Source organism: Lepisosteus oculatus, chromosome 16 (genome assembly GCF_040954835.1).
Source record: "Lepisosteus oculatus isolate fLepOcu1 chromosome 16, fLepOcu1.hap2, whole genome shotgun sequence".
NCBI classification, from domain to species: Eukaryota; Metazoa; Chordata; class Actinopteri; order Semionotiformes; family Lepisosteidae; genus Lepisosteus; species Lepisosteus oculatus.
Genome location: NC_090711.1, coordinates 15,992,338 through 16,018,276, shown reverse-complemented (window position 1 = coordinate 16,018,276; position 25,939 = coordinate 15,992,338). Strand labels below are relative to the sequence as shown.

General features: G+C 36.3%; 1 protein-coding gene across 7 annotated transcripts in view; it reads right to left on the bottom strand.

Annotated features, from left to right (window-relative positions):
• The window catches only part of ralgapb (Ral GTPase activating protein non-catalytic subunit beta), a 58,137-nt gene that overhangs the window by 5,223 nt on the left and 26,975 nt on the right, over positions 1-25,939 (bottom strand). For 2 of the 7 annotated variants that reach the window (XM_015364617.2, XM_015364618.2), the window contains 18 exons: positions 25,248-25,283; positions 23,526-23,727; positions 22,652-22,819; positions 21,454-21,568; positions 20,267-20,414; positions 20,005-20,069; positions 19,479-19,617; positions 10,532-10,665; positions 8,883-9,065; positions 6,594-6,745; positions 5,457-5,644; positions 4,664-4,770; positions 4,225-4,377; positions 2,903-3,112; positions 2,298-2,456; positions 1,826-1,991; positions 721-843; positions 155-291 (listed from right to left, as the gene is read on the bottom strand). In XM_015364617.2, coding sequence (XP_015220103.1) covers positions 155-291; positions 721-843; positions 1,826-1,991; positions 2,298-2,456; positions 2,903-3,112; positions 4,225-4,377; positions 4,664-4,770; positions 5,457-5,644; positions 6,594-6,745; positions 8,883-9,065; positions 10,532-10,665; positions 19,479-19,617; positions 20,005-20,069; positions 20,267-20,414; positions 21,454-21,568; positions 22,652-22,819; positions 23,526-23,727; positions 25,248-25,283 — 2,585 coding nt within the window. The remainder of the gene's footprint in view (positions 1-154; positions 292-720; positions 844-1,825; positions 1,992-2,297; positions 2,457-2,902; positions 3,113-4,224; positions 4,378-4,663; positions 4,771-5,456; positions 5,645-6,593; positions 6,746-8,882; positions 9,066-10,531; positions 10,666-19,478; positions 19,618-20,004; positions 20,070-20,266; positions 20,415-21,453; positions 21,569-22,651; positions 22,820-23,525; positions 23,728-25,247; positions 25,284-25,939) is intronic. The other 5 variants (XM_015364615.2, XM_015364619.2, XM_069179664.1 and 2 more) reach the window with 4 other exon arrangements.

Genomic DNA, 25,939 nt, shown 5'->3' with positions numbered 1-25,939 from the left:
AACTGAAAAGTTCCTCTACAAATTATCTTTGTATATTGTATGAAGACAAGACTTTACTAAGCTTTTGAAAATAGGAAATATTTCTACATTTATGAAGTGTCAGAAACCTGTATTGGCTCAAGACTACAGAGAAAATCCTCTTCAGAGCACTTACCCTCTGACTTGAGCTGAGGTTTTCCGAGTGGTTTGGGAAGAGCTCCAGTGTGAGACTGGACTGTTTCAGTAAACTTGGCAGTAGATCCATCTGGGAATCTGATTCCATTGAAGGGAAGCTGTTCTCTGACGAATCAGCTGAAAAGACAAGATCATCAATTTTGATTATTTTGAATGCTATTTTACTTGATCAGAGTGAAAACAGAGAACTCCATTAAAAGCTAAAATAGATCAGTTAAATGTATACACATTAAATTTTAAGCTGTTTTGTATCCAAAATACAAAAACAACAAAAAACAATGTTATTAAAATAAATATTGGCACTTTGCATATACATAATCTTTTACTTATTATGAATGGTACTGGTTCAGAATAAACATTTTATATGGAATTTTGAATTTATAGTTGCAATGGTTAAGAAATCATTATTTTTAAATAATAAACTGGATTATATGGATTTTGTTTTTAAAAAGGGATGTTAAATACAGTCAGAAATATGGACATTCTTGAAACATTTTTAATACTAAATTGTAATGCACTAAAACAAATCCAACCCCGAATCCTCACCGGAAGAGTCCATTAATGATGGAACCACAAAGGCTATTTCAGTGAGAGCATCCGCGTAGTAAAGCACTTTCTTCTCTCCATTGAAAACACCTCCAGCAGTATCCTCTAAAGTGACTGCCTCTTCTGTAGAGCAAAAAAGCATGTAAGGGCTGCCATAAACTGCACTTCACTGTCAGCACCTTTGATTCTTTATACAAATTTAGAATCACCATCATTGTTCAAGTGGGAAGCGGCTTCAGCAACAAAAAAAGAAGCCAAGGCTAATGCCATGTTGAAACATAGAACAAATTATGTTTCAGGTGTTAAGCTTTCTATGCATAAGGCCATTAACATCACAAACAATATCTTGTTGAATTAATATACTTTGGAATAGCCAATTGTGTTTTTCATGTTTTACCTTATGGCTAAAAACCCTGTGAACACAAATAGGGGAGAATGAGAACAATGAATGCAGACTCCTCTGACCTGCTCACGTTCAAGTCACCAAATACAGATAAAGCAGCACCATACTGGAGTTTCAGCTACCAGATGGGGGGGAAATGTACCCCTCACCAACAGAAATGCAAGCAGAAATGCAAGTCTGCAGTGGTCCAGGAAAACAGAGCGCTGGTAAAATAACGGTGGTGCTCTGCCAATTCTGCACTGTTGCTTGAGAAATCCCTGTCAACTGGCAAGTGACATGACCCCGGAGCTCAATGTCACTTCAAGCCTTTCAGGACTATTGTCTGATAGATATTAAATGGCCACCTAATAATCCCCAACTATGACCTGGTTTCATTTTCCCCACACCACTGAGAACTGATGTATAGCTGCCACTAAATCATTCAGGTGGGGTGGTGGCAGAGGGGAGTGCCCATAACCTGTAAAGCGCTTTGAGTGGAGTCCAGAAAAGCGCTATATAAGTGTAAGCAATTATTATAAGCATAATGACTGATGATGATGATTATTATTATAATTAAAGAACAGAGGGTGGCTTTGAACTTCTTTGTATTATGGAGAAGAACAACTGACCAGTAAAATGAGGTTCAACCTAATTTAATGTGACCCACTTTATTTGAAACCATGGTTTTTAAGACTAAAAACTAGCAGTGACTATGACTCTCACCTTGGTTCTGTCTTTCGCTGCCATTACCGGTGTTTAATGACCAGCTAGTGTACACATTACCAGTCCAGCCAGGGTGTTTCCCCACATCCACAGGCCAGCCCAGAGACAGTAAGAACTCCAGAAAGTGGCATTGGACATTTGCTGATGAGTCAACATTTCTCAGGATCTGAAGCATAGCCGAAAAGAATGGTTAATGTTTTAACAGAACAGACTGAGCTCATTTACAGCATGTCCCTAACCATGACATCTCAATACAACTACAACTTCCTTTTTTCTTTGTTGTTGACTTAACACGGCAGCAATATAATAAAATCATACAGAACACAGCACTTCAGTCACTGTCAGTACTTAAACAGGTTTTATCTTAAAAATCGAAGGTGATTTTTAATTCCTTTTTGAATAGTAGGTATCTAACTTTCCATATGGAATGGAAAAAGCTATACTGAGTTTTGTAACACAGGACCTTTCTCACCTCGTGGCTGCTCTTTTGTCCTGCCTTCATGTAAAATACAAAAACAGTGTCAAAGGGGCGGCAGGGCAGCAAGTCCAAGTACCCAATGTCATCAAAGAATCCTGGCAGGGCAGAGTCCAGTGCAATAAGGTGAGGTGGTAATCGGCTGTTGCCAGGGTCCTGGAGAATGACAGGGGACATTTTCATTGTCCCTGTTTTAGCTAAGAATCATTTATATTTTGAAAACAATTGTACAATAAACATACCAAAACATGAGAACTAAGTAATTTGCACTATTATTTAATAATTTGAGATGGAGATATTTAACATTACAAATAAATATTAAAAAAATACTGTTTCTAGTTTACTTTGAATGGACAATATCTACAAGCTCTGGCCACACAACAATTACATTTTAGAACTAGGTGCTTTATCATTTATTTATGCACAGTAAAAATATAAACATGAAAAGTATGCAAACTTGCACATATTGTTGTAGCCTTTTCTGATTCTCTACTTAAAACATGACATTTTGAGTCAGAAATGCTCATGTAGCTTCATGACAGCTACAAGATTTGAGACACTTTTCCATGAAAAGCCAGCACCTCCCCCCATGTCTTCTGTACCTTCAGTGCTTCCAGCGAGAGGAAACCGAAATGTGACAGGAAGAGGCGGGCAGTTTGAAACTCCTGCGAGGGAGCAGGGGGTTTGCAGTCTATGAGGGGGTCAGGAAAGGTCTTATTTCTCCAGCGGTCTTCGCTTTGCCGCTCCACAGCCGTCTCGTACTCCATTTGTTTCACCATCACATTACGCAGTTTATCATGCTGCATTTCTAGCTGAAGGCAAAAAGATTATTTAAAATTAATTAAAAAATAGATTCCTCTTCTACCTAACAAGGTAAGAGATGTGTGACTGCCACCAGAAGGAAAGATATCCTGCACACAAATCACCCAAACTCCCCAAAAAGATGGAGACCCATGTCTTTGAATTGATTGCAACAACCCAACTTGATTATCATGCATTGAGATATGTTTATTTTATCGGGGACCATGTTCTTATTTAATTAAAATACAAAAAACTGCTCCTTCATAATAGTAAGGCCTGCAATGAACTTGAAGCGCAGCACTTCCGAGATATTCCTGGCAAAGGCCTCTGCAAACAAGAGTGAATTTTGGATAAAGGACAGACAATGAAAAGAGCTCTGATGGACTAACAAACTTATTAAAAAGGGAAATGAAAGTAATTTGCGAGCCATTTTGTTTTGCTTTGGGAAGTCACGATATGTACAAAATTAAAATTAAAGAGCAAAAGTTATGTTGCTTGAGAAGCAGCAGAAAACAGTCCTGTGAATCTTAACCCCTCATCTCACTGACAGATTATCCACAACTCACTTCAGGATCACTGTACTTCATTGTTGTCGTACTTGTCATGAATTGTTCAGCCTGTCAGCCAAAAGACAATCTGGTCTATATACACTTATAGCAATATCTGTTTATTTACCTGAAAATTCTGTTAACTCATTTATGTTTTGACTATGCAAAGAGTCTGCACTAAAAGGTTCCTTTTAAATCTTAAGTGTTTTGTTCTACATCCAATCTGTATAGTTAACAGCTTTACAGGACCTCCGAATTGAAATGGATTGAATTGAACCTCCGCAAATAAATCTGCAATGTTACATTAGCGGCATTACTAAGAAACATTGATATTTTTAGAAGAAAGTAATAAGAACAGTAATAAGAAAAGAAGTATCCTTTGAAAAGTCTAAATCAGCTGAAAAAATAATAGAGAGGCTTATAGTACTATGAAGTATGTGTTTACAGTCCTATGTATTTGTAATCCTCTACAATCTATCGGCTGTAACAGTAAGGTTTTGGACTTACATTCAAAAAGTATTCTGGTGAGTGAAATCCTAGGTTTATTGATGTGGAAAAGTGACTCTTCCTCTTACCTCCTTATTCACAATCTCATGCAGATCTGGAATGCTTAGGTCAGCTTTCACAAACGGAATCTTGTCTACCTCTTCAGGGAATGGTCTGTGTTTAACGTTAAACTTTACACCAACATCATTTTTGGGGGTTGGACGACTCTCTGGAACAAACACCTACACAAAGAGAATCCATTGACTGGAAAGAATCCCATATTTAATCTAGGGACATTCTTAAATAGAACTGCCAATAACCCACATATATATGAAGTCAAAAATAACTGTAGTGACATCTGTAGAAATCCTTGTGCACATTTTAATTTATATGCAATACTATTCCTAAACACCCACATGATGGTAATATAAAAGTACCCACTTTCAAAGTCTTTCCCTTCAACATTGAAGGACTGAGCTTAATCAGCATAGTGGCCCAATAACTGACAGTGCAGAGCCAATCACCTACCTTTTGGTTTGCCCTTCCTCCTCTGGGCTGGTGGTACAGCTGCATTGTCCAGGCATGTCTCCCCGACATCCCTCGTATCAACACTGTCACTGATGGGCAGGGATCTGCTAAGGAGCATAGTGCAGCAATTGACTATGAAACCCTAGCTTACCAGTAAACTATAAATCAGGAACATCAAATGACTAAAATTAAAAGTTAACCCTATTAAATGAGATTTAATGTGCACTTACAAGTATTCAGCCCTTATGCACACAGCAATATCATTACCTAATGCTTTTTAAACACACACAGGACTGTCTGTCCTGGTAATACTGTGATTAGAATTTATGTAATTACATTTGTTTCTCCAAAAAGAAATGATATTCCTGCTATGAGTAGCATGAGCTAGGTGATTATGTATATTTTACTGCATATGTATGCTTATGTATGTTTAAGAGCATATGTCAAGGTTATCAATTGTTTTAAGGCTTATAAGAAAGTATGTGTTTACAAGTATAGGTCACAAGTACCACTGTTGCATGTCAAAAAGAAAACAGCTTGTCCACCACAAGCATTTTATTCCATTTTTTGTGCCACTAAACTGGGAATCCTTGTTTTAGTCGTATTGTGAATGGTAGAAGATTCACTGTCCAACTATAGGGACCAGATTACACTCCAGGTGAGCATCTTTGCCACTCCAAAATCCCTTTTTTTGGTCCTTTTAATACAATGCTTCTCCCTTTTAATACAATTTCCCCTTTAAATGAGGAGTGCTCCAAGCCTAGCTGTTTTTTGCCCAAGCAGGCACACTCACTCTGTTCATTCCCAAGGGGTTGCTCCAGCATGGCTAATATGACTGAGTTATCCAGGACAAAATACCGGAAGTTATGTCTGGTTGTGGAGGACAGTCTGGAATACTTTATCAGTGTGTCTTCATTTAGTAAGCTGCACGGAGAGGAAGGCCCACTGGGAGAAGGGAAGGCTCCAAGCACCTGCATGATGCTTTCACAGAACAGCAACACAACAACAAACAGAAAAATAAGCTTATAAAGACAACAGGAAACAAAGTAATGGGGAGCCTTGTAGATGACAAAAATACACCTTAAAAACAGACATCTATAAGCAGGCAATAATTATGCAGGTACCTAAAGAAAAAGTAATGAAAGTGGTTATTTCTAATCCAAATGATGAAATTACACATTCAACATCAATTTTATCTGTGTAATGCCTGTACAGTGCAGAGAACAAGTTTCTGGACCTCCTTTGTTGTCCCATATTCTCATATGTTTTAGATGTATAACAATTATACCTTAATAACAGATTAAGATAACATGATAAAACATATGATAGAAAGACATATATTTTGAATTAAAAAATCCAACAATAAATATCCTCGTAAATAAGTATGAATCCTTAAAATCAGTAATTGGTACAGCAACATTTCCTGTAACTGTTTAGCTGTCTCTTGGATCTGCTTTCAGGAATATTGGACCATGCTTTCTTACAAAGCTCTTAAGTCATGACATCTAAGAGTTCACTTGCATGAATTAAGGACCTACGAAACCTTGTAGCATGTTTACATGAACTAATATGGTAAAGACAAAACCAACAACTCACAGGGCTGCCTACATTTTAACCAAATTTAACCTTAACAAATTATTTAAACATCTGATTCTAATTATCCCCAATTATTCAAATAAACTTCATGGTATTCATTCATGTATTTTTTCACATATACTAATTCTTATTCATTTTCAGCTTTACACAACATTGTCTCAAAAGCACAGAATTGGTAAATATAAACCCTTTTAGTTATTTAAGAATAGACCAGTTTTGAGTAAAAAGGGTTTTATGGTATGAAATTAAAACTCCCATAATACTGGGGGTTCACAAACGTCTGCTTTGGCATTGTATATATATGAAACAAAGTGACTTCCAGATGTTAGCTCACCATGAAAGGGTTGCTTCAGCTGCATCCTTTACCCTCATGGAGGCAGGGTTGTGTTCTTTGTCTCCCTTGTACCTCACCTCCTGGTCACTGGTCTTTGACTTGCTTCCTGATATCCCCAGCTCTACAATCTCCAGCACTTCTATTAAACAATCCTGAGAACACAACAATGTAAAAAACACCGTCACAAACACATAGATAACTCACTGAGACAACTAGACAAGACAGAATGGCATAAAATACAATACGGAGTAACTTACATTATTTTTCCAAATAAAGCCAAAAGGTAACTGAAATGCAGTGTGTTCTTGGCTTACGTTAGCTATGAAAAGTATTAACTTAGACCTTTTCACATTTTACATATTACAATACAGAATATAGGAAATAGGCTCAATTGGATTTTCTGCCATTGATCGGCATAAAAACACTCTATAATGTCAAAGTAAAACAAATTCTGTAGGTCCTCCTAAATTAATTATAAATATAAAACAGAAAATAAGTGATTGCATTAGCATTCATCCCCTTTACTATAACACACAAACAGGCTCTGGTGCAGCCAAATGTCTCTAGAAGTCACAAACTGTTAAATGGAGTCCACTTGTGTGCAATTATGGTGTTTCACATGAGTTGAGAATAAATATCTCTCTGGGTGTCTTGAAAAACTGAGTATCCAAGCAAGAAGTGTACTAGTCAGGGAGTCCACCAAGAGGCCTGGGACAACTGTAAAGGAAAAGCAGACTTCCATTGCTGAGATGGGAGAAACTGTGTAAATGATAATTGACACTTGCTTAAGTACTTCACAAATTTGGGCTTTATGGAACAGTGACAAAAAACTCACATCAAAACTCCACTACACTTTTCCAGAAGATATGTGGGAGAATCTAAGACCAAACAGAAGAAGACTGTATGGTCTGACGAAACCAAAATTAACCCTTTTGGCTTCAACGGTAAGTGCTATGTTTGGCGCAAGAGTAACAGTGAACATCATCCTGAGAATACCATCCCTACTGTTAAGCATGGTTGTAGGGAAACTTTGATACATCAGCAGGGCCAACTTCATGGAGCTCACTCTGGTAGAAATGCAACTGTATGACCCATCTCTATTGCATTACATCTTGTGTAATGGTACTGTTGGTACTATTTTCAAATATTACCAAGGTCTGTATGTATGAAATGGTAGAGATTCCATGCTGTTTTTCAGATGTGTTATGAACTACCTAGATTAATTTAGTAAATAGTGCCCCTAAAAAATAAGTACTAAGTACTAGTTCTAACCTTTTTAAATTAATGGCTCAAAAGAAGGGTTGAATCTGTCATCAACATTTGAACTGACTTTTCATGTAAAAAGTACACAATGAGTAACTGATTACCTCTACAGATTTGATAGTTAAAGCCTGTTTTAAAAAAATGCTAATATTTGTTAATGTTCACTTTTCAAGGTGAAAACAGCAGCCGGAAAACGAAAGCACTATATCTCAGGAAGGAAAGAGGCTGGGAAGCTACTTTTAATGGCACAAACACAAACAAATGAGACCAGTTAGGTTCTCCTGCATAGTTGTAGGAGGGCTGAGTGACGTAACACCCTGAAAAAGAAGGCACTATATCTCAGGAAGGAAAAAAGTACAAACGCTACTTTCAATGGCAAAAACATGCACAAAAGCAGCACTAACGAATAAGATTGGTTCAGTTCTCCTGCGCCTTTGTAGGGGGGCTGAGTGACGCCATGGCTCAGAAAAATAAGGTGCTATGCCTTGGTAACGAAAGCGGCATGAATGTTACTTTCAACAGCACAAAAGCAGCAATAAACGAATGCAGTGTGTTTCATCATTAGTGCTATTTGTAGGGGAGACAAGTTCACAGAGCTACCTCAATCCAATCGAGAATCTGTGGTAGTAGTTGAAAATTGCTGTTTGAGCAACTTAGCAAACAAGAAAGGCATCTAAATGTGCAAAGCTGGTAGAAACTTATTCAAGACTGTTTTTTCTGCCAAACGTGGATCTACCGAATATTTTCTCAAAGTGGATAAATAAGATTGCAGTCAGTTATTTTCCATTTTATATTTATAATTTATTAGGATGATCTGCAGCATTTTGTTTTCACTTTGCCATTAAAAAATGTTTTCTGTCAATCAATAGCAAAAACTCCCAAATACATACATTATGATGATTCCATATTGTAATACAATAAAATGCAAAAAAGTCCGGGGGGGGGGGGGGACTGAATACTTTTGATAGCCACTGTATATGACTTATATTAAAATGTACTTCTAAAAAGTCTGGAGTGTGCACATGCCTTCTCGTTCAGCATGTCAGGATGCTCAGTCAGCCAGACACACAGGCACTGGAATGCTGCCACAATCATGGAGTGGAGATCCCTGGAGTGCAGTGGGGCTGGGCGGCTGCACTGGTACACAATGTAACTGCATACAGAGCTGACGGCACGCTTCTTGTCCGAGCTCTCTACACCAGCTTTCACCTGTGTCTCAGACAAAGACAGAGCCACATTAAAAAGAACAAAGCTTTTTATTAAAATAAGATATCAATATTTTAAATGAACTGTGCTTCTTAAAGAACCAGGCAAGTTAATCAAGCTGGTTGTGAACATTCCCGAGTCATTTTTGCATGATGTTTTGAACTATCACTAGCTGTAATGCACATTATTACTGTATATTACTGAATGACTGATAAACAGCTCAGTACAATGAAGGGACAACATTAAGTCTTTAAATTAGAAATAAGTGTCAGCAGAGCCAAGGTTCTAGAAATTTAATTTCTGATAAATGCAGAACTGACATGCAATAATGCTTAATATAAACAACACAGATTTCTATGTATTATAGAGACATTACAGGTATTGAAGAGTAACAGAACGACACTTGCTTTAAAACAGTATTTTCCATAAAGTAATACATGATACTTTGTTGCTAGGTATTCAAATTATTAAGAATTGATAAACCTTCCCCTAGTACAAGAAAAATACAATGGGTCCCCTTAAAAGCTGGGGTTAAGGATCACAAAAGTGAAAAAGTATAGCAAAATATAATACTTATTCATATAATGGGGAATTTACAGTCAAATCTTGATATTTGCAAAGGTTGGGATATAAATGGCAAATATGGGTCTTAAAATCATATGGGGAAAATTGGGAATGGTATTGCAAATCATGAAACAAGCATTTCTGTAGTAATATTTTTTGTTATAACTTTTAAAACATTTCTGAAATAAGTTATGAAAATGAAGATTTGAAAAGTAATATCATTCCCCCTGTAATTCAAATTATTTGAAATGAATACAAATACATTAGTTCAATGTTATGATATAGATTAGGTTGTATTAGATTTTTTCATTTTTAGTGAACTCATTTTTAATTTTGTTTACATTTTGCTTTGATTACTATTATAAATGAAGCACTGCTGTACTGAAACTAAAGTTTATTACAGCACAGTAATGAGTAAATTAAATATACCCACTCCCTTCACTCACTCTCCTGCAGTTTGTCTAATTCTCTTTCATCTAATTTTGTCTTTTATAAATTTCCATGTGAAAACTGAGACTATGACATGGACTATGACACAAAGGATTTTTTTAGTGTTTCTTTTTTATTTCACAGCACAACACCCACATTGCTTTGATAACAGTACTACAAACCATGCACATCTAATGCTTTCCTGAAGGAAAATTAATAACCAAAGCACAACCCATGATGCACTATAACATAAACTGTTAACCTTGTATCCTTTACTACTGAGACTGATGCATGTTCAGAATGAAGAAGAGGAAGAAGTGGGTGCCTGCATTTTACACACCTGCTTTGCAGCCTGTGGATATGGTCTGCAGCAAAAAGTGGTCATGAAACATTTCATGCGAATAGGCAAAATCGCAAATATAGAACCAGCTTACCTTGAGGTTTTACTGTATTTTACCACTGTGTTTTCTTCTTACCTTAGCCAAACCAGCCAGGAGCTCGAGCGCTGCAAGTGAGATGCTCATATCGGGTCTCCACTGAGAGTTCAGCCTCTGCGTAACCAGGTGGATGCTACGGACCAGGAGCCCCGCAGCCGTATCTGTATGAAGAGCTATGATATAACCCCAATACCACACACCACAGAGAGGGAAAACTAAGTATTAGTAACTACAAGCAAAGCAATCCAACAAGCAACAGGCACGCTCAGCCAGTAAGCAAACAATTACAACACGACCACCTATGGCAAATACCACAGGTACTATCATGCAGGCTTTTCAGCGCCAGTCTTTTGAGAAGGACATTCTGAAGAATGTCTCTTATTTCCTTTTACAATATAACCGGTACTGAACACATCTGTCCTCCTTAAACTCGTTAAGATGTGTACTCCAAAATATCTTGAAGGATTCTAATACACCAATTTATTATTAGCTGTATTTTTAAGAGATCACCACAGGCATCCATATACCATAGTACCATCTAACCTCATCAAATAAGAAGGTTATAGAGAAGCTGCCATATACTTTTTTGAAATTCTAATTAGACTAAAATAGTAGATAATATATTAATATAAAATTTAAAGTTTGCGCAGCACAATAAGATAAGCTCCCGAAGTATTGCACATGAGGTCTTTGTATTGAATTTGTCTTGCAGATGGTCAAGATTACATCTTTAGATAAAGATTATATAGAATACATTTTTAATATGGTATATTGTGATGAAAACTGCATCTGGAAATATCTTAATAACCATAAATACACTGCAGGCGGTAAGAATGTTAATGTATAAAATCTAACCAATATTAGACATGTTAATTTTTAGGCCATCAGAAGAATTGTCCATATTACCTTAAAACTTTGGTAAAGTTGCAAATAGGGAAGGACACAGTGTATGATCATTGTTAAACTACATGCAGTATTATTCCAACACACAACACAAATAAATTATCAAACAGTTTGTACTGTTCATTTGCTATTAGTTTACATATGCAAAGAAAAGTTGTTTTATCAATGCGCTATGACAAGACCAGTGAAAGCAGAAAAAACAAAAAGCTTAAAAAGCAATTTAAAATCACAAATCAAAACATCTTATCTACAGCACAGAAAATGCTGAGATGCATGACCGAAATCCATCCATCCGTTTTCTAATCGATCAACCAATTCAAGTCATGGGTGAGATGAAGCCTATCCTGGCAAGCAACAGATGCAGGACTGTGGGAGAAATCCGGACGCAAAGACAGGAAGAACATACAAACTCAAAGCATATTGGAATTTGGAAACAGATTTGGAATTAAACCCAGGCCGTGAGGCAGCAATGCTAACCATTGTGCCATCATGTCACCCATGACTAAAATCAAACATAGTAAATTAAATGTAATATTATTAACATGTAGTATCTTATACTGTACTGCATTCTGTTAAAGGTAAAAACTGCAATTTGTTAAAGGAAACTCCTATAGGAAGAAATGGTAAATTAGTGTTCATTCACAAGCAGAAATAAAATTACTCGTTACAAACTACTGTCACAGAGCAAAATAAAAAAAAATCCAAATAACTTTGTCCACAGACTGCTTTATAATGCTCATTTTACTAATAAGGTTGTTGAGTAACTTATGCTGTATTTTTTGCACTACACAATACACTTTGCATTTAAACCAATATGCTTCAATTACAGATGCAGCCATTCAAAATGCAAGGTAAAACCCTGCAATGCGCAAAATTATCTACAGTTTAGGTCATTACACTGCAGTAAGTGATTGGCTGGCCAAAATGACCGACACTTGTGGTGCATTGGCTGTTAGTGAAACGATTGCTTAATTTAATCTCTTTACTGCGCACGTTTAAATCTGCATAATATTGAATATTAATTTGGAATTTTACAACTAAAGGGAAATTTTAGTAGCTGGACATAAAAAGAACTGGAGCATAACGTATCTTAAGGTCAATCAATATTAATTTAGAAATATAAACATATTATGTAAACTGTATATGGCTGTTATTGGTAGTTTAAATAAAAAATGCACACCAGTATTCCACTTTCTTTATAAACATTATAGGCATCAAAGTCTCATTCGGTTGCATATTGTGGTTATTTTGGAAAGGTTTTTACGTGCTCCTTCTGACTATATTAAGTTTATATACTTCATAAAAAGTTCATGTTTTAACCTTTTCTATGAATACTTGCGCTCGTTATTGCAGTAAAAAACGCATACTTTTTAGAATTGGATTAATAGGGATTATAATATGGAATCATGGATCTAAAGAACTAAATAATGATATAATTATATTCATATACAGATCCAGCCATTCAAAATGCGCGGAGTACGCTGTGTTAAAATTATGTAGGCGTGGCACATCATACCGCATTTTAATCGAATTATGATAATAGTATCCAGAAGTACCTTGTAAAACCGCTAGGTGGAAGCTATTAAAGCTTAACGTCTCATGTACAGCATTTAAGCTGTCTCCAGAAAACGCCCGGTTTCAATTCCCAGTCACTGCAGAGAGACAATCTTTTTCCAGTGAATAATTTAAGTTGTATACTCTTTAGACTTTTAATAATTGTAAACTGTGTATTATAGCATGTAAATCATTAAACGTTAAAAAGTCGGCATATTTTATAAAAGCAAGATTGCTCCGTTGGACAAAGGACACAACCTTCCACCTTCATCATAAATACATTTAATTATTCATAAATATTTTACTCATCAAAGTCTTTAACTTGGTAACTTAGTGGGTTCTGGTTTTAACGTGCTTGTTCTAACATTATTAAGCTTATATTGTGTACTTCATAAAAAGTTATAATGTTTTATCCTTTTCTAAGAATACATAGTAAGAACACCACTTGCTGTTATTATAAAAGGATAAATGTAGTGATTTAACATCACTTGATAGTTATATGAATACGGAATCGCGTCACTAAGCAGCTAAAGAATCACAAGTGGACGTTTTGGAAACATTTTAACATTCGTTTCTTTTAAAAAAACTGTCCTTGTAGTGGTAATGGACATGTACTGCACCCAATGGTCCAAAGCGCGATCAGAGTATTATTTTCAGTTCGTTTCTTATATAGTGAATACATAAAAATAGTTCACTATTATAGGTTGTTGTTGGCTCTGGCAAGAATTTGTGTATTTGGGTAAATTAAGTGATGGTATTGTGATTAAGGAATTCTTCGCAAAATTCTTTAAGTTAAACAAAGGAGGGAAGAAGGGTTATTTTTACAATTGGCATTCCGAGATTCAGACTTGTTTAATTCCCCTCATTTAGCTGGAACTGATAAAGAAATCATGTAGTAGTTATATGTATTGGAAGGCGCTCTGTTTTATTAACAGACACTCTGCCTCAAACCTGTGTTGTACAGCGATATAGACGTGGGTAATGTCATCCCCATTAAACAATGTGCTTATCGCACAAATCCTGCTTAACAAAAAATTAGACACAAGAAGATTATTATTGGACAATGGCGTGAGTCTCTGGTGGAATTTCTCTGTAAACTGAGGAGTTATAGAGGAGACACGTTGTGTTAATGCAACACAGAATATATTATTACTAACCTTTTAAATCTGAAGCTGTTAACTCTACTTCACACCTGCATGTCATGATTGTTTCGCAAGGAGGTGAAACGTGACAATTTGTTACAGTTACCATCAGGAGAAAAAAAAGTTTATTTTTTATTTGTGGCTGCAGCAGTGGCTTGCAATGACTGGATAGTTAACACTTCCCAATTGCTTTGTCAGTCTGTCGGTGGGGTGCTCTCCTTGACAGCTGACACTCCTCCATATGCTTAAGTGAAAAATTTAAAAAACACAATGTAAACATTATATTTACAATTTGTAAGTACAAGAATTCACCTAGTGAGCTGTGTAAGCATGCATAGGGTGTGAAGAATACAGATCCCCAATTCAATTGCAGCCTGGATGGTGCGCTATTTTGTCAGCAACCTGCTAATCTGCTTAACACCTGTAGAAAACATGTTTTAAACATTTTATTTCTGTACGGAATGCGTGTTGCATTTACAAAATTAAAGTGTTTCAAATGTTTAAATAAGAAGTAAAAAGAACTTACAGCTTACACAAAGACTCACAAAGACATTTGATTTCTGGTTGCCTTACATTAATTTTTAAAAATGAAATAAAAAATAAGATACAATGACATGTTCCTGCCTAAGTCAAACACTGCGAGACTTTAAAAGCTGTAAAAAATGGTTTAGATAGCAGAAAGATACCTTGCTCTTACAAGCAGATCTGTTAAGCAGAGTTTGTGTTAACACAACACAACTTAGTCTGTCAGTGAAAAAAATTACCACAGGCACTTTTCCTTCCCCCCATATTCTCATGTACTAGTAGAATAGGCGAACCTTCTATTGAAAGACAGGTTCCTTTCGCCCAAGACTGGCAGGAAACAGTTGAAACTCGCCACACCCAGACTGTTAACTCAATCAACCTTTTTTAATAGCCTTGCAAATGCTCTCACACTGTAGGATATGCACTCGACGCACCACAGGTGTCACATTTACTGTACATATCAAACCTGTTGCTTTCCATTGCGATTTTTTCTCCACAGCCTCCGCTTTATCATTTATACAGTATGCCTATTCCAGAGACATTCTCATTGTCGATAACTATGCGGGGAGAGCATGTAGATTCCAAAACACTCTATGGCAGCAGAAGTGAGCAATTACCTGCTCGAAAACGAATGTTTTCCCAAAAGCATATACTGTAGAATTATTGCAACATTTTCAAACATTCCTGATACATAACCACATTGACTGCCGGCATTTTTACTTCCCTTCAGGTTCTTTAGAAAAAACTCGCTCTTAATGGGCTAATCCTTCAGTCATTCTCTCTGATGCAGTGCATCAGCTGGTCAGGTGACTGACATTATTCCCCACAGCATTCTGAGGAATTTAGTGTTGACAACAACCTCCATCTTGTCTTCATCTATCACTCTCTCACAATTCATCATGTGTGAATGAGTCAAATTAAAAATAAAACGTGATTACAAATAAAGTGGATTACAGTACAGTTGGGTATGCATGATTAGCAACACAAGGTCATTGTTATGATTTCTCTATTATCAAATCTCTCAACTCATTCACTTGTGGTTATTTTGGAAACATTTTGACATGTTCCTTTTAACTACATTGCTGTCAATATTGTAGCAATAGACCAAATGAAAAGTTTGGAGCTTGGAATGTAGGGCGCTCTGAATGACAAACTTTGATGCAGGACAAATTTATTTCCCACAAGCTATACTGTAGTGGCAGGACAGTACCAGTTTGAAATTATTCATTATTAATAAATCACTTAGCTTCGAACATGCTGCGATATTTAGAAATATCAAAGTTGTCAATATAGTGTCCATAACATTTGCTATTTTAGTTTTTCAAAGAAATGTTGATTTGTTAAAAGAAATCTCATGGTGACAGCTTGGTTTGACTTCCAGCATGCAAGTCACATGCCTAAGCCATTACACCACACACAATCACAGGTGAATGAGTTAAATTGATGCAGACATTTACAAAGATATGGTACTACTGTGTTAATTTGAGCTATATAATTATAATTATATATCGTTATTAATTTCTTTAGATATGCGATTCCATAGTATATTCCCTATCTAATTATAAAAAGTATGCGTTTTTTACTGTGATAACAAGCACAAATATTCACTGGAAGTGTTACAACATTATAACTTTTTAATGAAGTATATACATTTATTATAGTCAGAAGGAGCACATAAAAACTTTTCCAAAATAACCACAGTATGTAACCGAATGAAAGACATCAATGCTTAAAATGTTTAGGAAGAAAGTGGAAACTGGTGTGTATTTTTTATTTAAACTACCAATACCAGCCATATACAGTTTACATAATATGTGTATGTTCCTAAATTAATATCATGTATGACCTTCAGACGCATTATGCTCCTCTTTTTTTATGCTCAGCTACTAAAATTTCCCTTTAGTTGTAAAATTCCATATAAATACTCAATATTAAGCGGATTAAAACATGAACAGTAAAGAGATTAAATGATTATATCATTTCACTAACAACCAATGCACCATGAGTGTCCGTCTGTCATTTTAGCCAGCCAATCACGTACTGCGGTACAACACAGTGAACTGTGGATAATTTTGCGCGGTACATGCGTTCCGTGCATTTTGAATGGCTGCATCTTTAGCTGAAATTATCACAGAGGTACACTTTATTTGTAAACATCTGCATCTATTTGACTGATTCACCCGCAATTACTTGGAAACTTTTTGCCTGCCCTTTTCAGCTACAGCTTAAGTTGTTAAGTGGTGCATTGGTGTCATGGCTTAGGCGTGTGCCTTGCATGCTGGAGGTCGGGGGCTTGAACCCAGCTCTCGTCATGAGTTTTCTTTTAACAAATAAACATTTCTTTGAAAAACTAAAATAGTAAATATTATCGACACTATATTGAATTTGTTGGTATTTCTAAATATCATAACACGCTCATAAAAGTGATTTATTAACAATAACAAATAATTTCAAAGTGCTTGTATTTTAAAATTGTATTTTGTTTGGGGTGATTTATTTTCACAAACTTAAATTTATTAAACATCTACTTTGGAGACAGGGTGTTCCAGACCTCCGTTTAATTGCTGAAACGTCCTCTGCATTCCATGTTTTAACCTTTTCTATGAATACTTGCTTATTATTGCAGTAAAAAACCTCATACTTTTTAGAATCTGCTAAATAGGGAATATAATATGGAATCGCTTATCTAAAGAAATTAATTACTATATTAATTTAAGGATCTAAATATATGTATTTATATAGCTGGTAGTATTACTGTAATCCACTTTCTTTGTAAACACATTTTATGTTTAATTTTTAATTTATTCTGCGATTCGGACACAGAATGGTTAAAAATGGGAACAGGTCAGGCAGGCATAGGGAAGGGGGAGGGGTTAAACTGCTACCTGTCCTGGATAAAGCTGTTAGAAAACAGGTGGATTTACACTTGTAAAAAACGTTCCAATCGTAATACAATATGGAAGACATTATTGATAATAAATTATCCTGGACAGTCTCTTAACTGAAGATTTATAGAGAAGACACATTGTGTCTTATCTTTCCAGCTTGGAATTAACTTTTACCTACTAGTATATTCCACTGCCACTTTATGTAATGCAGCTCTGTACTTCTCACAAAGGCTAGGAGTGTTAACACCTGCTGTGTAATGTTATGTACAATAGACAGTTCTGGGGTAGGGGAAGGAATTTTCAGTAGCATGCTCTGTTGTCCTTGTTGCTGTTTAACATAAGGCAACAAGTAATCAAATGTCCTGTTTTTTCTTAACACTCGTTTTTCCATACTGTAGTTTTAAAACTTGAACAAAGACTTGCCACATGCAAACAGCGCGGTGTTGTATAGTTTTAAAACAACTACAGTATAGCTTGTGAGAAATTTATTTATACTGCATCAAAGCTTAACTCGTTCAGAGCGCCCGACATTACAAACTCCAAGTTAAAAAGAACTGATTTCCAGGGAGTAACCCTGGTACAAATGGGAACAGCGCATCGGTCCTTGAATACGGTTAAACAGTACATACGATGTCTGGTGGAGATTCAGCATTCACTTTTCTGTAATCTGTACAGAACAGTGACGTCTCATCAATGTTTGGTACCATTAAACAGGGGTACTTCACAGACTTCCATCTTTGAACTCAGCTGCGCTCCAGTAAATAATGTACAGTTTATCACCTTCTGCAATTCTTCTAATTTAGCAGGTTTTGCACAATAAGCACATTGTTTAATGGAGATGAAATTACCTATGTCTACATCACTGTACAACACAGGTTTAAGTCGGAGTGTCTGTTAATAAAACAGAGCGCCTTCCAAAACATATAACTACTGCATGACTTCTTTATCCGTTTCAGCTAAATGAGGGGAATGAAATCAGTCTGAATCAATTGTAAAAATAACCCTTCTGTTTAACTTAAAGAATTTTGCACACCAGAGCCAACAACAAGCTATAACAGTAGACTATTGTTATGCATTCGGCTATATAAGAAACAAACCAAAAGTAATGCTCCAATCACACTTTAAACCGCCTGGGTGTAACTCTCTACTTTACAGTGCTCATTACCACTACAAGGACAATAGAAGTTTTGTAAAAAAAAACGAATGTAGAGATGTAGGGACCCACTAGATGCAGAAGAGAGATTCAAGTTATTTATTTTAGCAGATTATTGTAAATCAGTGATTACTGTTGTTTGTTTCAACTGATGAATGTTATTTTTTAACGTAAAGCCAGTGCTTTAATTATCACATTAGGGAGGGCTGTTTATGTCTTTTAAACATACCAACTATATACTGCAATGCATTATATACTGTATATAGTATAGAGGAAGAGCTGCTTACAGAATAATTTTTCTATCCGCGAAAGCTTTCAGCACCAAACCGTCGCAAATGTCGTGACTACTGTATATATTTTGAAATAATGTGAATAACTAATATAGCGCAACTAATTGTGTGGCTCATTAAGTTCATGTTGTGCAAATTAATTTAGGTTTGCTACAAGAATATGGGTAATTATGACCTTTCCATTTTGCTTTCATAGTCAATTCATTCTTTTTTGCCTTGAATATGTATATGGGGTAAATTGTGTATAAAACACAATTTGAATTGATACTTCAAAGAATTAAATAAACACAACTGGAGTATCCAGAAAAGCACTATGTAAGTGTAAGACTATTTATTATTAGATTGCAATCAGTAAAATTAAAGACACTGGGGTTCAACTTACAAATAATCACATTTTTTATCATAGCAAAAACGCTTTCAGAGGCTCCTTAAAAGATTGTCAAGATAACAAAGAACTGCCCTGTTTTTCAACAGAGTACAATGTTACAGGAATAAATATGTTTGAAGCAACTGTATCTTTTTTTTCCTTACCATAGTCCCTCAGAAGTGCTTGTGCGGGCCTCTCGCTGTCTGGAGTGGTGGCTTCTGAGCTGCCCCCACTGGCTGTGCTGATTCCACTGCTGTTTCGGCTGTGGCTCTTTACAGCCGTCTGGTCACATTCGACACCAACCTGCAACACCACAGCAATGCAGTGAGATGACCATTACTGAACCCATTTATACAGCTGAGCTCAAAGGACTGCCAAGAAAAGCTAGACATCTTAGCCTGGATCTCCACTGTCAATCTACAGAACTCATTACACACTACAAGCAAAGACCTCTACTGGATGAGTAACTCTGGACCAACAATCAAGCCACTGTACACTGTTACAGAAAATTAATACCTTATTCTGTATGCATGTAACAAAAAGACTGAAAGATATACTTTCATTAAAGCCATGAAATAAAGTTTGTCACCAATAAGGATTTTATAGTGCTATTACATCCTGATCCTGTTTTCCAGTGCTTGTGTTATGACAAAATAGGTACTAAACACAGAAAAGGTAAAATGCTCTTACCAATTCAGATTGAGTCCCTATTGATTCTAAAAGGGCTGAATCCTGAACAATATTTAGCATTGCACCTAAAAAATAGAATGTAAAAATTATGCTCAAATGTCGTCATCAGAGGCTACTTACAGCATATCAAAGTCACATATAAAACCAAAAAAATTGAACAGTATAAACGGATGTATTATTTTAAAAAAAAGTTTTAATGTTAAGGTTATGTTCTAGAAAACAAATCACCTGCCTGACATATAATTCATGTCATTTTACACACCTAGGATCATTTGTGTATTGTTCGGATCCGTCTCAGTCTGTAGAGCTCCTATTAAAATATTGACCAGCCTGAGCTTCAGCGAGAGAAATGTGACCGCCTTGTCCTGCATTGAGTTGTCATCATTGCTATACTTCCCTTCCAAAAGAACCTGGAAAAAAACAAAAAACTGAAACAATCCACTGAAATTACATTTCCTAAGAAAAAAAGTACTTAATGTACTTCACAGTATGAACTGCTATTACAGAGAAAATGTTTTAAGTGGTAGCAGGGTTGACAAAACCAAAAGCCATTAAATTTAATCTGTTAAGGTTGCAGGACACAATTCCAATGAGTAACACATAGGTTAAGAACCACCAATGGACAGGAAGGTCACTAAAAGTTCCCAGACACAAACAATTTTATACTGATCACAGTCCAGTTATCCAAAGAGGATAACTGTTGGGCACCCAAAGGCAAGTTTGGTATCCAAAGAGGCTTGTGTATATATAAAAGAACCTCTTACCTAATTCAAAATCTGATGGTGGATTTGTAATGGATATTTATGGATTTATGGACATTATGAGGCTTTTCTGCTTCCACTGGTGCTGGGGCCCTTGTTAAGGTCATCTGCGTCATGAACGCTACCCTCTACCAAGTACCAAAAATCTCATTACCTCTTCCAGGAGGCTTAAACAAGGCCAAAAGTGGATCTTCCAGCAAGACAATGACCAAAAGCACACATTAAAAACCCAAAGGAAATGTTAACCACAAAATAAACATTTTAAACCAACCATCTCAGTGACTGGACTTGAACCCCATTGAAAACCAGTAATTTGAATTGAAAGGGGCAGTCTACAAGCTCATAACGGAGGATATGAAGCATCTAGCAAGAGTGTGTGGAGGAATGGTTTAAGATCCCTCTCAATGTGTCCTCCAATTTCATAAAACATTATAGAAAACAGCTCAGTGCTGTGATCCCTGAAAAGTGAAAGTTCACGAAGTACTGAAAAAAGATGTGCCAATAATTACTGCACTTAATACCTGTGTTGTTCGTTTTATACAGCCTTTTTTCTCATCTTCATCAACAATGCCAATAATTTTGGAGATGACTGTAAGCCCCATATAGAGTTTCTTTATTAAAGAGTAGTGATTTATTAGAACTGTACAATTACTTTCTGTTATATTAAACTGAATGCAGAAAAATATACCTCCGATTTCACATTTCCAAAATGATGGGGGAGAGGAAGCATTGACAACAGAATGTTGATGGATGACCTCCTCAACTCAGTGGGGTTCACATAAGCTTTAAATTTAGACAATTCCCTGCAAGACAGGCAACACATAGGGATGAAGCAGAATTGCACCTGTAAATGGGTAAACTGTTTCAGTTTAGATGGGTACAATAACTGAATCACTATTAGTTTAATAATAGGGTTAATAATTGTTTAGCTGAATGTATAAACATGGCGCCTTGTTCAATTTTGGATAGTTCTAACACAAGCAATAGACGGTTTACAGACAGTAAAAAAAGTTAATAAGTTTACTTCAAATTTCTGAATGCATAAATGCAAAGGAAACTGCAAATATCACAAAGACATGTCATTTGCCAAACCGCTTTATACCATATGGTGTTGCAGGAAGCCGGAGCGTATCCGGCAAGCAAGGAGCGCAAGGCAGTGTACACCCTGGACGGGGCGCCAGTCCATAGCAGGGTAAGTGCAAACCAATCATACGTGGGGACAATATCAAGGCTGAGGGGGGGAAATTTGGCCCAGACACTGGGACAATCATGCCTGGGGATCTTTAATGACTACTGAGAGTTAGGACCTTGGTTTAACGTCTCATCCGAAAGATTGCGCCCACTACGGTATAGTATCCCAACCACTAAACCAGGGCATTAGGACCTACACAGACCGCAGGGTGGGTGGATAGCCAGTTAAGAGCTGCAGGGTGATACGGCTGCTGGCTGTTTCACAAAGTACCAAATAAAAACCATTTTTCTAAAAACCATCAATAGAGGTATTTATAACAAATTCAAAATTTGTAGTTACCATTGGTTAAGAAGCATAACAAAGTTTAATAAAAAGAACAAGAATAGCAGTAGCAATAAGTCATTCAGCAGACGTTTTTATATTTATTTCTGTTACTTCCCAAGTCTGGAAAGTGAACTTTGCATCAACAACTACTGATTTAAAATGACCAAAACCAGGACACAGGGTTTTTTTTAATGTCTCACACAAAGGATGGAGCACACGGCAGTTTAGTAACAGGCTCTGTGTAACACAACTAAACACTGAGTCAGCACTTGAACAATGAACATCCTAATAACAGCACTGAAAACGCCTAACCACCTAGCTTCTTAGGGCTACACTGTTCGTATGCCTAAGTATAATCTACAGCTCTTACCTATCTGGTAAAATGGTTTCCAGTGCAGAGATGAAGTAAGGAACAACAACATTGATTCCTTTCAGATCTGAGCAAAACAGTGCAGAAGAGTTGAGGATAATGCTGGCAAGGACAGGGCGACAGATAAATTCAGATATCTGCAGACCCTGGATCAGAACCATATCAAACCTGAAGAGAAGAAAATTGAGAATCTTAGATGACAGAAAAAAAAAATTCTTCAGACAAGTGTTGCATAAACAAAATGTGCAGTACTCACGATCATATTGAGAGATACATCAAAATAATATTAAAATATTTTATTTACTTTTCTGTAACAGAAGGTAAAGCAAAACAATCATAGAACAAAACAAATAAAAATCAGCCCCGAAGGTGTACTTCCTATTGTCTTAAAAACAACTTTTTATGTATAGTTCAATTGTATTATCTTTCAAGGTATGAAATTAAAGGGTCCCATAACTCCTAAAACTCTTTGAACTTGTCTTACAGAATAAATCTGATCCTCTCTAAGTGCAGTGTATAAGTCAGCTCAGTGAGCTAAAGCTTCACTGAGGCCACCTTCTTCTTTTTCCAGAAAATAAGAATGAGTTTCTTTGCAGTGATTAAACCATAGGCTAAGAAGCATAGGTGGGCTAATTGTAGCCTCCCCAGCCCTTCCCAATTACAGTAGCACCTCAGATAAAATTCTGAATATTCTCATCCAATATTCCTGTAAGGTAGGGCAAAGGACATAACCATGAAGCAAAGTGGCTTCCATGACGTTACATTTGTTATAAATGGTTGAGATCTCTGGATATAGAAAATAAAATAACCTATAGATTTGATAACCTTATGCTTAAGTGGTGTTAGTTCTTTAACATGGCATGGCATGATTTACCTAGATAGGTACACTGGCAGAATCTCTTCACCAGTCTTTTTACTGCAGAATATTCTGCACAGTGTTCCACAGGCTTCTGCTCGCCCAGCCTCATAGTTATCCGGGAACTCATTGGCATCAAACATTGGATTGGAGACCATGGTGTCCGTTGACATCTGAGAACCCTTTCGACGGAGCTCCACACCAGCCTGGGTTGCTATCGCTGAGGACAAAGAAAAGAATGCCACCTGAATTGGACAACTCTCAGTCTCAGGGTGGCTCAAAGGGAGTTCTGACACAAAGATTTTGCAAAAAAGCTGAGTTTTAACTTAAGGCTTCATCCTGCCACTAGATAAGTGTTAGCAGATCATAAACAGTTGGAGGATGCACTCAAAAACTTTTAATTAAAGACTTCAAAAGCGTGAGCTCAACTAGGATTTTAAAAATAACTTTACTTATTTTACTCCTATGAAAGTGCTCATTTTCAAATGTACCAAAGGACTTAAAACTAGCTTCATATTTCCGTGTGGACATGCATTAGTGTGATAGCAGCAAATTTCAGCAAAGAGCATATATTAAGCCATGTGTCAGACTGGCTTGACACAGATGTAATTTTTTTACTAAAGGTATGGTTACAGTGACACTTTACTTTAGTTTTTATACTACAGCTGTGAAGGTAAGTCATCACGTAGATTGTTACAGATGTTTTTAGAGTCCCCACAATTTTAGTTAACTATCTGCTGAAACATTTTTCCTTCCCATGGAGATACAAATCTATAAGTTCTTCTACAGTACTTTGTGTCTGTATTAAAAACTAGTTTAACTTAAGTCACTTAAGGCTACAATTACAACATATGTCACTGTGATTTTCAAAATGAGAAAATCATATTTTGTGCCACAGTTCCCAGATTCAGATACAGGTCAGTCAGGTTGGCACAGAGTAGCTGTTGTACTGCTGTTTGTCCTTTCCAGACTCACAGCAAAACTTGTGCTTCTTGCGTCCCCAGTAAAGATAATGGCACCATGGTCCACCATGACACAAAGGAAGACATCTTATCAATTTCCCAAAGAATTGCGTCAGTCATTCTAAATCAGGGAGCATTCTGAATGCTCACTGTTGTTTTCTTGACATTGTTACTTACTGTTTTCTTGTAATATGAATGCTACTGTAGAAATTCTTTAGATGTAGGTCAGCTATGCATTGTTTTTATTCTTTCAATGCCATTACTCTCTGCAGATTCAAGAATTCAACTGAAGAATGCAGCCAAATAAAATAAACATCAGCAAAGTCTCTTTGTCAGTTCCCATGAGTCTTTAAAAACAGAACATAACTAGCACTTTCTGGACAGACACTAATTTCATGCATTTAGGCACATACAAAAACCAAACAATTAAGGAAGAAAATCAGACAAAAAAAAAACTTTACACTCAACAACATAGGATAATTTTTGAGAAACAAAAATGGTTAGTGCAAAACCTGGGGGAAATGAAGTGATCACAGACTAGTAGAACATGGTGGGTCAGATTAATGAGGACAGAAGGGTCTCTGGCCAGCAATCTTTCCCACTCGAAGACAGAGGGAGGAAGGAAGTGGATAGCTCTCTTTCCCCAAGAAATCAGTGCATAGCAACAAGGACCAGATGACAAAAATGTAAAAATTATAGGAGGGAAAATGGTGGCGATGAACAAATACAAAAAATAAAAACTGACTGCAATTTAATAGAAGCTACCGTTCCTACTTACAAGATTTATAAGAAAGAAGAATTTGGATAAAAGATGCTGCAAGATAATAGAAATAAAAATGGAAACAAATCAAAGGACAGCAGTAATATAAATATCTTTAAAGATGATGAAATCAGGTTTTTAATGTAAAAAGCAGCCTCCTTTCACATTTTTTTTGTACTGGAAAATCTTTGCATGGAAGCAAACTAACTACATATAAGAGTGGCAGTCAGGTTATAACAGCCAGGACTTGGACAATCACATGCAAAAATATATAGATAAGAAAAATCAGATAAAACAAGAAAAAGGTTAAGAAAGACAGCAGAACATTCAAGATAAGTTTAAAACTAATTATTCCCTTTATTAACCCGTTCAGCTCAGAAAAAATGTCTTTAGAGAGGAAATATATATTTTTTTTGCATCAAGAGGGTTTAGATTTATATAATTTTAAGTCTTGTCAACAATTTGCCTCCCTTGTGCTCAGTATGAATGAAACTGAACTAATAAAACATATGTGTGCTATGTTTTACATATATGAAGACTACCATAACTTTGCCAAAGACCTGCAAATTACCAAAAAGAAACATCACTGAAGTCAAAATGGGCTATTCTAGACTAATTTCTACGGAGTCGTGCCTCTTTCTGACACTGTCCAGGTCAGCTTTGAACTGTCTGACATTTTAACCCATTTATAATGGTAGGGAGTGCAGGGA